This window comes from Perca fluviatilis, chromosome 20 (assembly GCF_010015445.1).
Source record: "Perca fluviatilis chromosome 20, GENO_Pfluv_1.0, whole genome shotgun sequence".
NCBI lineage: Eukaryota > Metazoa > Chordata > Actinopteri > Perciformes > Percidae > Perca > Perca fluviatilis.
Genome location: NC_053131.1, coordinates 8,108,882 through 8,123,464, shown reverse-complemented (window position 1 = coordinate 8,123,464; position 14,583 = coordinate 8,108,882). Strand labels below are relative to the sequence as shown.

At 43.4% G+C, this 14,583-nt stretch overlaps 1 protein-coding gene across 1 annotated transcript in view; it reads right to left on the bottom strand.

Moving 5' to 3' along the window:
- eif2ak3 (eukaryotic translation initiation factor 2-alpha kinase 3) overlaps nt 1-13,560 on the bottom strand; it is a 41,139-nt gene extending 27,579 nt beyond the window's left edge. Inside the window, exons 1-2 of the mRNA XM_039786315.1 lie at nt 13,025-13,560; nt 732-861 (exon numbers count right to left, since the gene is read on the bottom strand). Of these exons, the coding sequence (XP_039642249.1) occupies nt 732-861; nt 13,025-13,332 (438 nt within the window). The 5' untranslated portion in view covers nt 13,333-13,560. The remainder of the gene's footprint in view (nt 1-731; nt 862-13,024) is intronic.
- Nucleotides 13,561-14,583: the final 1,023 nt, after the last annotated feature.

Here is a 14,583-nt window from a genome sequence, read left to right as displayed (position 1 = left end):
AACATTAAACTGATCTCAGCAGCCACCCAGACCCTTGTTAGTATCAGAGGCTTTTTCCCCTCAGGCAAAACTCTCACACAGAGCCAGTCCACATCAAAGTAAACCATGAACACGTCTAGTATGTATCTGGGAGAGCCGCGTTTGGGCTACACTTTACTTTCAGCGTGTCGGTGTGGGCGGTTTAAGCTTCTGTATGCGTGTACAGACGAGGGTCTTGCTGCGCTTGTAATCTGTAAACCACCACAGTCAACAAAGAGGCTAATCCTCCAGGCAAAAAAACTACTCCAAGATTTATGTGGGGGTGTACAGTATGTCTTGGGTATGTGTGTACATGAGATGAATGTAAGCAACAGCAACCCTTGGTTGACTGTTGAAAGGGCACAGAGTTCACTTATTGGTCTTACTGTCGACGGAAAGAAAGCCACGAGGGACGGTGTTTGTTATGAGGCAAAGGCTGCATCCTTAACCTAACAAAATGGACTTTTTCATCTTCTGGTATCTCTTAATCAGCTGAACAGTTTCTGTTTAACCTGCTTAAGGGGCTGTGGTTGACTCTGTATTTTTACGCATCGTTTCAATAAAAGGTGCTCTTTATAGTTTTAGTCTACCAAACTGGATTATTTAAATGATTACACATGGAGTGGCACATTTGTTATGGTGAAGTAAAGGGCAATACATCTAGATTTTGATTGCATTACCATTCACTAACATAATGCAAAAGGTTGGTCTACCTCAGGTTTGCTGAGGCTGGACGACACCAGGCACCCTGAGCCCACATCTAGGTCCCACTGCTTCCTGCCCTGGTTGTGAGGATCCAGAGCTGAGATCCGCCCATCCAGGGTGCTGATGATCACGAGAGACCTGTGGACATAACACAAAGACTTCAGCACACTGTCCAAAATAAGGATTTGGAGACACTAATCGCAGCTTCACATACTGTGGCATAGGAGCGTAACGATATCGATTCAACGATTAACCATCCAATAGCATCGATGCAAAGGGAAAATATCAATTACACATCATCATCTTAAGATGCGCCTTTATTTTGAAAATTCCAACTTTCCATTGATTCTTTTTTATCAAAAAGAACAGTTTCCTTTTAATTTTATTGTCTAAAAGAGACCAGTAATAAAATTGTCTTTTTAAAAAAAAAAAAGATTTAATTTAAAAAAATACACCAGTGTTGTCCTATCTTCACAGTGGGGGTTTATATTTAATGCAATCAAATACAAGACACTAAAGGGCGAAGAAATGTTAGGCGGGGGTGCAGATGTTGTCTTTCCCCCCCTCTAGTCCTCAACCTTATTTTGCAAATCAGGGTGCCCTTCAACTGCAGCCAACAGCACACCTGTGCCATGACAAACCCTGTCCTGTCAGCTAGTATGGGTGGCATGGTGATTAAAGACGGGAGCAGACCTGAGGATTATCAAACCTGACCAGACATCCCACACATAGCAACTTATTTCCATAAAACAGAGACATGGGTTACAAGAACTGCAAACTCTGTTCAAAGAGCTTGAGGTGAGTGAAAAGAAGAAAAAAAAATGGATGCAAGAACTAGATTGATTGAGTATAGTTTATTACTCACAACATGCTTTACTTTCCCATTTACTCACACATTTTCAACATTTTTTAATGTTAACTGTCTCACAGAGCGAGCGCACCCCCCGGGACTGAGTTTAAGATTTAGCCTCAAAATCAAAAGAAAGAAAGAAAGAATAAGCTGGCAGGCAGACAATGGTGACTTCATTTCTACAAGCTCTGAAAATTATTTGCTTTTCTTTTGTCATCATTTTATTAAAAGTGGACTATATTGTTATCCCCTTTTTTCTTCAGGAAAGGCATAACAGTTTGCTGCACCTCAGGTATGGGAAGAGCACACTGGTGATGCTCTGAAACAGATGGTAACAGAGACTGTTAAGAGCACACAGGGGGCTTTGACATGGATACTTTTCTCAGGCTGTTAATACTGCAATTACATTAGGCTCATTTACATGTAAAACCAAAAAAAGTCCAGGGGCATTGGATTCGACATTTCGCCTTTCTTCTGGGCTCTCCAACATTAGCAGAAAATTAGTGTTCACAAATAATTAGTGTTCACAAATATTGGCTTGACTGCCCACAATGACAGCTCAGAGAAAAATGCCATATCATTGCTGTTAAGAAAACAACCAAACCGTGCGTAATTTTCACGAGTTTAGGCACTGTTGGATATCAAAAAAAAAAAAGAAAGAAAAAGAAAATTCATACCGTTATTTCAAAAATAAAGTGGACATATTTTCCACATATTTCATTCTGAGGCATTGTTGGCAGAGACACAGTGAGAAGCTAAAAATAAAATGCGGGGGGGGCGGGGGGGTAATGAGATGCAGCAGTTGGAAGAGTTTTCCCTTAGATGATGTATGGGCTACATATTTCTCACAGCACCAGTGCACTTTACCTCTGAGAAATGAGATGTTTTAAATAATTGTGGTGATGGATTTTTAGATTTCAGTTGTCCCCCCAATTAATTCTGTAACTCTACCAAAAAACATTTACTTGGTGAAGGGATTTTCTCCATCAGTAGTTAAGTACAAATTCTCAAAATGAGTTTTAGTCCTCTTTTCCTCCACAGCAAGATTCTAGTTCATCTAGTAACTCCAGGCTAAAAACAGTCTAAGTGAGTTGAGTGAATCGAGACATCCAGCCCCACCCTTTGCCCAACTCTTAAGGGTTTTGCCGCATTGCTTGTCAATCATGTCCTGAGCTATGGCAGGGGCCACCTCCTGACTATTGATTTGTATCTGTCTAGAGGAGATGCTGTCAACGGGGCTTTTAGCTTTATTTAACACACACACACACACACACACACACACACACACACACACACACACACACACACACGGAACTGAGCACCCACTGCTTCACATCCACACAGCTGGGACCCAACCAGCTTCCCACTATTGGCCACTGGGGCATGTGGGGTTTTAACTGCCTCCCTCGAGGGCAACTACACAGCAGTTGCTGAGGGAAGAGACAGTGTTATACTTTTACAGCTCAAACAATGAAATTCATCTCCCTTTATTTACGCGCAGCCTAAGAGCTGTCAACAAAGCCGAGTGTTATTTTCATCACCTGTGCCATCCATCATTTAGACTGAGCAGGTGAATTGCTTCTGACTAGCTATAATCCCTTATTGATCTCACTTATCGAACACTCTTCAGTCATGAAGGGGAAGGAGCATGTTCGACGATGTTTAAGCCTTAGGAAAACTAAGAAATTGATTGTTTCAGAGGGTGCAAATCAATTTTAGGAAGGTTTCTCCTTCTGTTTCAATGCAGTCCCTCACACATTCACAGGGGAGTTACACTTGCTGCTCTGGACCAGCTAGTTTTGTTCAGCTCAACTGGTTTTTGGAAGTTTGCATAAAAATGCAAATAGGATCACTTAACAGTAATGAGCCATGTGTCTCTCAGCCCCATCAAAGCCAAGATTATCTCCCCAAATCTGCTTTTAGCATTATCAGCATCGCCACTAGCGCTCAAGTGTAGAGTACTAAGAAAAACATTGTTTTTCCTCTCAGCCACCAATCAAAACGGAGCGCTAAAGCCCGTTCTCACCCTCTCGATTGGCTGCGAGACCCTGCCAAAAATATTAGGCTGATTGGTTGTTGCTAAGCAGTCGGCTCTCTGAGAGGGTGGCAGCTTTTGGCGGACTCCGCTCGGCCGGCCCCGCCCCCTCCAAGTCATGCTGTGAATGTAGAAGTGAGGCAGAAGTCACCGAGAGCATCAAGTTCAACTTCAGAGATGGAAACAGAGCGCGCGAGATAGAAGAATTTCATTCGGATGGAGATCAAAGGCTTGTGTGGACTCTTTGTACTCCAGATAAAGGATAAGAAGGAGTAGAGAGGGGGTTGGGGGCACTTAAGTCTACAACTTAGGTATCATGATGGTAATGGAGAAAACGAGCCGTGGAGGAAGGGAAGGGAAGGGTGGGGGGGGAGGGGAGTAGCTATAAAAATAGTACTAAACCGAACAATAAAACCAACTCAAACAAAACAAACAGCCCTACTGTATCATTTATTTTCCACGTCTGAGCCCCGAGACACTGCTGCTCTGCTCGTCACCAAAGGGATAACATGTAGCCTGTGGGGCTGCTGCCGCCGACTGTGGCACATGCAGGCAGGCGGCGGAGACACTGAAGAAGACGTAGGAATGGAGAACGAAGAGGGAGAAAGGAGGGAAAGTGGTGAAGCTGCCAACACACTGAGGGTTGTTAGTGTCCTTGCCCGTAATGCTGTCAAAGTGTCATAATAGTGCAGAGCGTCTCTTCAATCACAAAGCGTATGGCGGAGCAGGGAGCCAATTAGCCTCGCTCTCACCAGACTCTCTGCTCCTCAGAGACACTCAGCCTCAGTCCACACACACACACACACACACACACACACACACACACACACACACACACACACACACACACACACACACACACACACACACACACACACACACACACACACACACACACACACACACACACACACACACACACACAAACACACAAAACCGAGCTGCTGGTAAACACACTCCATTGAAAGAAGCAACCAGGATGTTTACACAGGCCAAGTCTCCAAGGAGCGGGAGCCGTCGAGCCGCACCAATCGTAACAGCCTTCCACTTCGCAGCAGCCAATGGAAGCACCGCTTTTCTCCTTTGCTTAGCCAATGGGTGGGCAACTCCGCAGACTCTGAGCCAATGGCAGAGCGGGACTGCCTGTAACCATGCAACAGCGAGCAGCCTGGATGCACGCTGGAGTTGTGGAGTTCTGCTGCCGCGCGGCCACCGAGAGGCAGAACAAAAATACGAGAACATGGGGAAGCACGTGGGGAGAAAGTTATGGATGCAGCTCTGAGCCGGCCGCACCCAGCACCACCAGCTGCATCAGCGGGGGTGGGGGGGAAGTGTCAAGTGCCTTGCGTTCAACTGTGCACATTCTTACAGATAATGTTTTAAAATGTCTCTATTCAGAATAATAATGAAAGAAAAAACACACACACCAGTAACCTGGATACGTAAATTGAAATGCTTTAATGTGGTAATCCCATCATTTAATTCAGGATATTAAAAAGGGTTAGGACCTGCAGGCAGTTGGCACAGCACAGCAGAAACTGGTATTTTTATTTAGCAAACATGAATGTGCTCCCATGTGCCCAACAATGCCTAAAATAAATGAACACTTGCAGTAAGACTATATTAAATGTCCCGGTTAGAAAAAGAAAAAGAAGTCAGATTACTAATCACAGAGGACATAACAGCTGCATTTAAACACATCTTAATGTGACTTGAATGTTTATACAACTGTCCTCTAAACCTTTTTGAATAATCAAGTGATAATTGTTTTTTGAGGTTTTTGTCATAGCAGCTGAAGCCGGATTAATGAGGACTTGAGTGACAGACCTGCGAGATGCAGTCTCCTTTAAAAAATAAATAAAAAAATCAACTTCACATCCATCAGGGTCACTGCAGCAGACCACCGCAGCAGCAGAGAGCAAAGGGTGTGGTTAAAAAAAAAATAAAAAACTTCTAGTACTAGCATAAAAGACACACACACACACACACACACACACACACACACACACACACACACACACACACACACACACACACACACACACACACACACACACACACACACACACACACACACCATTTAAAAGCGTCTCTCTCTCTCTCTCTCTCTCTCTCTCTGCATAAGTGCGCTCCCTTCTCCAACCCATTTGATCTCACACGTGGTAAAATCCAAACTCTATGGCGCCACGCTCCTGGCGGCTGATTGGCTGGGCTGCAGCCCCGATTCGAGGATCTGATTCGTTGTTGCTAAGCAGTGAGGATCCATCGAGAGTGAAAACAAGACAGCGTGGTCCTACTAACTACCAGCTAACTCCTTGTTTTCATCCTCTCCTCTCCTCCCTCCCTCTCTCTGAGTATCCCACCTTTTTGCCTCTGCCCCACCCATACTGCAGTGCTGCAGGATGGGTCCTGCCGACTTACCGAAATAGCCGCTGACTGACCTAATAAACTCATTCCTCTCGGTAACACATTGAAAAACCAACAGTGTTTGGCAATCACTTTTATGAAGAACTGGTTACCATTTGTGGCACGGCACACAGCTAGGAAACAACACGCAGACATCTAGTCAAAAGAGCCACAAGCTCTTCTATAACCCAGAGAGAGTGTTCATCAAGTGCAGAGAGTCAGGAAGTCAGCGACAAAGACATCATTATGGTCATCACGTCCCAGCATCAGCCCCTGCTGCTTATAAACCTCTGCACACTGGACAACAACTTCAACATTATTACAGAGAGCAATCAAATAAGAAATAGTTGAAGAAGACAAACAAATAGCACCAGACATGAATTAAAAAGATGGTTACCTAAGGAATTAAAATATACAAGCTTGTTTGAAGGGACACGAAGTTTAGCAGCGAGAGGTAAACATTCAGACCCCTCCAATGTAAAACAACTGCAGTACACAAACTGAGCTCAAAGTGCTCAATTAAAAACTTCCCAGAGGGAGTTCAATCATCTTCATCTTGACCTGTTATTTTGGGGACAGTTTCTATTTATAAAAACCCACAACATCTCCCTGGTTACAGTTAGTGGACTACTGAAACAAAGTAAGGAAAAAAAGAAAAAAGGATATGAACTCTCCCCTCCCCCCCAAAAAAACAATAAAAAAAACCTTTTCCTCCTCCTCTTTTACCTAACTATAGCCAGACCCATGTGGCCAACTCAAATTCTGAGCACTAGCCCCGTCTCTCCGACGCAATTGGCGGACAAGTCGCCCGGCTTGGCGGATTGGCTGTTGCTAAGCAGTAGGCTGGTGGGAGCCAGCCGGCAAGCACGGCGGCCCAGAAGAGCTGTTGCTGCTGCAGGGCCCGCAAGGGGGCAGGTTCCAACAAAGCTACTGTCCTCTCTCCTCTCTCCTCACCTCCAAGTGCTCCCTAAAGGTGCTGGAGGTCCCGATGGAGCACTCGCTGGCGGAGGCATCAAACCTGCCAGCGCCGTCACATGCATGATTCACATACTGTACACACACACACACACACAGAGAGACAGATGTAAACACCAAGTCTCCAGAGCAGAGTATGTAACATATAGATGGCAGCGTTACAAGGGAGGTGACAGCCGTCAGCCGACACAACAGCAGCTTTCGTCACAACTGAAGGCCGGATCAAAGCGAACATCTAGAATATTTATAGATTACAGGATACAGGGGCGAAGGAGGGAACGAGGATGAAAAAAAGAAAAAAAAGAAAATAAACTGACAGAAACTTAAAAATGTTGCCATCTGAGCGTTGACTGATTCTCGAGCTGTCCGCATGAAATGTCTGCAAGAGTGAGTGTTTGAAGTGCTCCACACCAAAATCTAATTTGGAAGAAAATAAAAAGGGCTTTTTTATTTTTTTAGAGACAAAGAGACCCAGACTGGGAGAGTTCTATTATCAACAAAGCAAGTGAATCTTCCCAGGTGGAGTGGGTTCATTGGTTTGGATTTTGTGTCAGGAACAAGGTCATGATACCCCTTTTTTTTAAAATAGCGACTCTGTAAAGTTGATTAAGGGTGTGTTAACATTCTTATTATCACCACAGGAGCTTGTCTGTTTGACTTGGGAGTTGGGACAACAGCAGCTGCCGCAAGTAGAGCCTTGAAAGGTCACAGAATAGTTAGATAGATAGATAGATAGATGGACTTTATTAATCCCAAATTGGGAAATTACTCCGTTACAAGTAGCAAGTTACTAAGGACATACACACATACTCACACACAAACCAAAAATACAAGAAATATACTAGAACAAAATACACACAATATTTAAAAAACAAACAAACAAAAAAAAACACACACACACACACACACACACACACACACACAAATCCACGTACACATCAGGAGCTACTGCAACAGGCTGCCGCACGACACAGCGCCATTGGCGATATGTTTTTAAAAGGCTGACCTGATTCATCATAAGACACAGAGGTGATTACTTTCACACTTAGTCATAGCTGGTTTTCTTTACCATTTTTAAGTCCAGGTCCACTGTCATCACTTTGTAGGTTTAAACGCTCTATTATCAACACCAACCATTCTGTGATTTTTGTTTACTGTACTGTGACAACAAGTTTTTTTTTGTTTTTTTTAAAAGAGGAATTGACTCTTGATAGACATTTTTCCTTCTGTTGTAAAATGTGTTTTCTGACATTTAGAAGTCTTTTTCTTGTTTAAATTGGCCCATTTGAAGGGAAACACGGCGAAATCATGTTTCACTTCTTGTGACGTTTTTAAAGTTCAACGACGAATTCTCTTGACAGATGGAGGGAAACCGAGCACATAGTAGAGTATATACTCAAGGGGTGACATTAAAAAGCAATGCGTATGTGTGAAAGTAAGGGACAACGTGACATCGTGACTTCGCGTAAACATACACGGCCACTTTCTTAAGCCGAGTGGTGCGTTATCTGCACGCATTTTGACCTATCCGTGTGTATGTCTACGCCGTATACGGCGGACTTAAACATACACGCCACTTTCTACAAGTAGAGTGTTATCTGCACGCATTTTGAGCGCCGTATACAGCGGACAGGTTGGGTTTATGAAAAGAAGAACTGGTTGGGTTTAGGAAAAGAAGAACTGGTTGGGTTTAGGAAAAGAACTGGTTGGGTTTAGGAAAAGAAGAACTGGTTGGGTTTAGGAAAAGAAGAACTGGTTGGGTTTAGGAAAAGAACCGGTTGGGTTTAGGAAAAGAAGAACTGGTTGGGTTTAGGAAAAGAAGAACTGGTTGGGTTTATGAAAAGAAGAACTGGTTGGGTTTATGAAAAGAAGAACTGGTTGGGTTTAGGAAAAGAAGAACTGGTTGGGTTTAGGAAAAGAAGAACTGGTTGGGTTTAGGAAAAGAAGAACTGGTTGGGTTTAGGAAAAGAAGAACTGGTTGGGTTTAGGAAAAGAAGAACTGGTTGGGTTTAGGAAAAGAACTGGTTGGGTTTAGGAAAAGAACTGGTTGGGTTTAGGAAAAGAACTGGTTGGGTTTAGGAAAAGAACTGGTTGGGTTTAGGAAAAGAACTGGTTGGGTTTAGGAAAAGAAGAACCGGTTGGGTTTAGGAAAAGAAGAACTGGTTGGGTTTAGGAAAAGAAATGGTTGGGTTTAGGAAAAGAAGAACTGGTTGGGTTTAGGAAAAGAAGAACTGGTTGGGTTTAGGAAAAGAAGAACTGGTTGGGTTTAGGAAAAGAAGAACTGGTTGGGTTTAGGAAAAGAACTGGTTGGGTTTAGGAAAAGAACTGGTTGGGTTTATGAAAAGAAGAACCGGTTGGGTTTAGGAAAAGAACTGGTTGGGTTTAGGAAAAGAAGAACTGGTTGGGTTTAGGAAAAGAAGAACTGGTTGGGTTTAGGAAAAGAAGAAAGCAACGGTGGAGTTTAAGAAACGTGACACGCGGGACACGAAGGAAACGTGAAACGCGGGACACGATCCCCGGTCTCCTGGGTGAAAGTCCTGTGTTTTACCCCCCGACCAACCTCCATACGCCGATTTTCGCCCTTTCATACTACTCGCTATGGCGTCAATTCACATGCAATCGCAAGGTAATGTAAGTCAATGGAGGCCAAACGGCGTTGATAAACACGCGCTAAAAAGCGATTACGCGTCTTGATAACACGCCAATAATGGCATACGAATTGGCGTGTCATACATACGCCACTTCATGAGATCAGTCTGTAAGGGAGAGCACTGCGGAAGGAGCAGGTGTAAGATGAGAGAGTAAATATGACAGCAAGAGACAAAGACAGGCAGACAGACAGGATGTAGTCGTAGGACTGTTCTGACACTATGACAAAAACTTCCATAAGTTCATTTGTTTCTTACCTTGTCATATTTAACATATATATTTGTTGTTGTTTTATAGACCTGCTGGTTAATGAATAATTCACCTCTATAGTATTGCTGCATCTGCCATCTTTGTTTATTCTTTATCTTATTGACTTCTACATATCACTGTTTGTTTTTGTGATGGTGTGTACAGTCATGCCCTCATTTTGAAAAACTTAGTTTAATGCTATTACTTAGGTTCTGCACAAATAGACAAGTACAAAAAGAACCTTTGATGAGCTCAATATTTCTAGAATATCTTAAATATAATAAACCGAAACAAAAGAGAGGAAAGAATACTTTAAACCGTTAACGCTATGGACAATATATTCTAAACATATTACCCAAAAAGTGATTTGATAAAAGATGACTCAAAGCCAATAAGTGGTAGAGAAGAGAAGAAAGGATGAGACACAGACTGGGACAAAGTGAGAGAGGAAGCCAGGGAAACCGAACAGACACAGGTAGGTATAGTGAGTGGGATCAGACGCAGGCAGGCACAGAACGCGAGCAGTGTGGCAGGGTGTGGACCAGCAGCGGGATCAACGCTCAGGAGTTTTCATGCAGCAGCTGAGGTGCCTGGCGGGTGGGGGGCAGAACTCTGCTCTGATAGAAAGTCAGAACTCTGCTCTGATAAGAACTTCAGATTTACTCCTGACACTGCACTGCAGAGGACAGGCAGGAGTCTTAAGTTGCCCTCACACCACAGTTACGCTGCCATCACTTATATCCTGGTAAGTTGGTGTCCTTGGTGGTGCACTGGGTGTAAACAGCAAGCCACTTCCTGCCTGTCTGCGCAGTGGTGAACACAACGATTGTATTCCGGTGAACACCGTGTGAAAACAACTTTTGGTTTTTCCTCTGTCTTACTCAATTTTTCAAAAGAACATATATACGCCAACTTATTACACCTATTCCTCTTGACTTGAGCTTCATGGGACTGACTGCACAGTGTGCTCAGTGGCTCCCTGTTGTGACAAAGCTGGGGTTGTTTGGCATCCCAAATAACAAGAAGTAATATCTGATGCTTTCGGGGTGGGGGGTGGGGGCTTTTCAGTGAGCCTCAAGATTAAACAGAGTGACGACGAATGGGAAACATGCTGCATTTCTTTACCACCATGAAGATACAGCAGCAAGTTTAAGTATTAAGCTACAAAAAACCTCAAGAGGTTCCACTTCAATGTGTTCAATGTTATGACTGACTTCAATCCAACTTCCTCTTGAAAAGCAGACGGCACATGTATAATACTACACAGAGAATAATTTAGTGAATGACCTGATAGGCTTCAACGAAGAAAAAGGCACGGGAATAAGAAGGATTCTGGAAGCTGTGTCCCAGTCAAAAGTATCTGTAATGGTCGTGGTAAAACTAAAAACTAAAAGAATAGCATGGCAGAGAGAAGGAACATCCTGAAGAACACACTGCGCCAAAGATCTAAGATGGGCGTCAAACCTACTGTTTACCAAGGAAGACTAAATCAATGCCCTACCCACTGCGCCAACAACCGCATCTCACTTTGGGCAGCAGCAGCAGCAGGTCTGACAGGGTTGGGGTCTGTGTGTGAAGCTGTACACTTTTGACTGGCAAAGATCCTGGGGATTGTTTCAGCTGAGTGACATCGCCTTTGCATAACAGTCATAAAATAATAATATGCACTTGTCAAGTTTGATTTGTGTTCCTGGTACCTGAGTAGAGCTGGAGCACCTATCGCACGTTTGCTTTTCATTTACAACAACTGCTTTCAGTTTATGTCCCGAGACGAATGTCCTAACCACGACAATAACAAGAAACTCCACTCAGCCATTCCTGCTCTGTTAAATAACAACAGATCCGTGCACCCAGGCATGGTCTCAACATGTCAAGTCAAACACTTTGGATAGGGTATGACATCTTTTTTCTTGCCCTGCAGAGCCACTTTGCCTTGGACTTCAAATTGCAACATACTGTACACGTCATGATCCCTTCCCAATTAACTGTGGTTAATTAAATAAACAGGCTGGTACTTTGCACACACTTTGCTTTTCTCAGCTAAGATCTCCTGACAGGAGGAGATAAGCGGTGGGTGGTAAGATGATGGTATCTCTGTTGTTAAGTGATTATAGGAATGTTCCCTTCATGTAATGTGATTCCTGTATATGATAATGAATGGAAAATGGGCAAACTGACTGAGTTAATGTGGATAAGAAGCCCCGGAAACAAATCAGGCAGGGTCCTGTCCATCACACCATTCTTCTTGTTTATTTAGCACATAAACTGCAGTTTGGAACTTTTCAGATCTGTGGACTCTCTGGTCTGAGAGCATGATTCCAACGTTACCTGTATGTCCAGTTATTTCATGTGCATATATACTCTATTAATACAACTTCCGACAAGCCCAAATAACAACCAAGACATGCAGTTCACGAAACGTCCCAGCTTCACGGTAACAGCCTGCGGTCAGTGCGCAGGGGACTTTCTGGGTCGATGAACTGCAAGCAGGGCGTTTAGCCCGGACATGCCAAGCCGAATGGACTGTACAGACAGTAGACAAAATAATCTCAAATAATACCTTAAAAAGTAGCTGGTTCAAGTTAACCACATATGACTGTCGCATGTGTTTTTTTCCTGTGTGCTTTTCACGCGAAAAGTACACAGGAAACTGTCCAAACTTTAATCGAATCTGAGACAGTTATCCGACACGAAGTCAAACTCACTCGTCAACTGTGTTTTTGTACTCTGACAGCTCGCTGCCACCGCTTGATATTTATTCTACGACAATATATCATAAATACGAGTAGATGAGCAGCGATAATAGTGGTTTAACGAGATGTAGGAGTCGGAGGGAACATACGCAATCACATCCACAACAAGTTTTGAGTGCAGTACCGAGGCGAAGCAATACATAGCATGCACGAGACAGTGAGTCTCAACAGCCCGGTTAACGCGACGTTATAGCTAACTAGCTAGTTAGCTAAATGAAAAAGTTGTGTTTTTCATGCTTTCATTTTGTTTGTTTGTCATTTTGTGGAGGTCGTCCACATTTTGCAAGTGTGAAACATGAGTGTCAAACTGCAAGTGTCCGATAATGGGCGTCTAGCTGCTAGCGGTCTGTTAACTTTAACCATTTAAATAAAAATAAAAAATACCTTGTCGGTTGGACGTTTCCTTTGCTTTCTCCATATGATTCGTCGGTCTCCCCAGCCGAACCGTTATCGTCATCCTCAACGGTAACGTCAGCTACAATAACCGGGGGGCCAACGTTCTCCAAGCCCCGCTCCATGACTCTTGCACCATCTTCCCCCGAGGTCGAACCTGAGCCCCGGGTGGCGGACTGCGGCTCCCTCCCGATGGCGGAGCCTTGAGCTTGCGAAGTCCCGAATCCGATGAGCGCTTTCAGCAACAGCAGGAGCACCAGGGAAATGCTCACGTTTCCAAAGTGAAGCCCCCTTTCCATTTGTAAGACTGGCACATTAGTGAAATATGAGATTTACACGCCACTGGCCTTGTAAATCTTAACATGAAAAAGTTAAAGTGCAAAAAAAAAACTGTAACTACAAAGAAAACTCCGTTGTGTCTTGCAAAACGCCCTTCTGTTCTTTAAGTAAACATAAACAGCCACTGGGACACCATGTTATTCCCTTTATACTTCACACAAGACTTGCCTTGGTAACGCTAAATCCCGCCTTGTTTCTACACTAGGATTGGACAGTAAAATCCCTACATTGGTTAAAAATTCATGTAACTGTCTCTCATTGCGCCGTTTGCTGTCAATCATGTATACTCGCATACTAAGCAGAATGCGATTGAATAAGAGAGCAGTCACTCAAAAAGGCGGGCTCAAACTATTCCAGCCCCCCCAAACAGTCCACTTCATTGGCTAATCCTAGGTTTGTCAAAACAACGCAGGCGCACTTGCGTCTGGCACACAACGGGAGCAAAAGGTGACGCAAAAAAATCCCCGATGGCGAATCCTGTTGCGGATATATGATTGGTGGGATGTGGCACCGTCCGTTCAATAAGAGAGACAGAGTCGATAAGCAGCAACGCTATTGGTCCATTTATACCCTCGTGACTAAACGTCAGCACTAGATTTGGTATTTCAGCTGTCATTCAGGAGTAGTTGTCAAGACAGCCGACATAGAAGCATCAACGTGGCTCTCCTGCTGTACATGATAGGTACATTTCCTGGTCACGAGTTTTACTTTCTCACTTTCGAATAAACAAACAGCCATTATTACATAATGTCTTTCAAAGACTCTAAAAGCATTAAGACCTTTTTCAAATGGAAACTTGAAACTGCATGCCAGCCACAAAGCTTTCAAGTTCATTAGTTGCGTTTTTATAAATATTCTTGACCTCTACTTTAAACAAAAAACGTGTAGCTGTACAGATAGTTGTTCAATGCATATGTGATACATTTGAATGGTTTTAGGGAGCATATAAGGTCTCCTTGTGAACCCAGTTTGCTGTGCGAGACGTAAACACCTTGCAGCAGAATTGCTTTGCATTTCTAGCGCCCCCAAGTGACCATAGAGGAGAACGGCACCATCAATGTCATTTTTGACATCTTTGACATGAAACATACATTCTGTACTTACAAAGGCTTGGTTCATCCAAATTGCAAAAAAAAAAAAAAAAATCATCTGTTACCTCTACTAATGTCTAAATTGGCTTATTTTCATTGTCAATTAATCTGGTGAATATT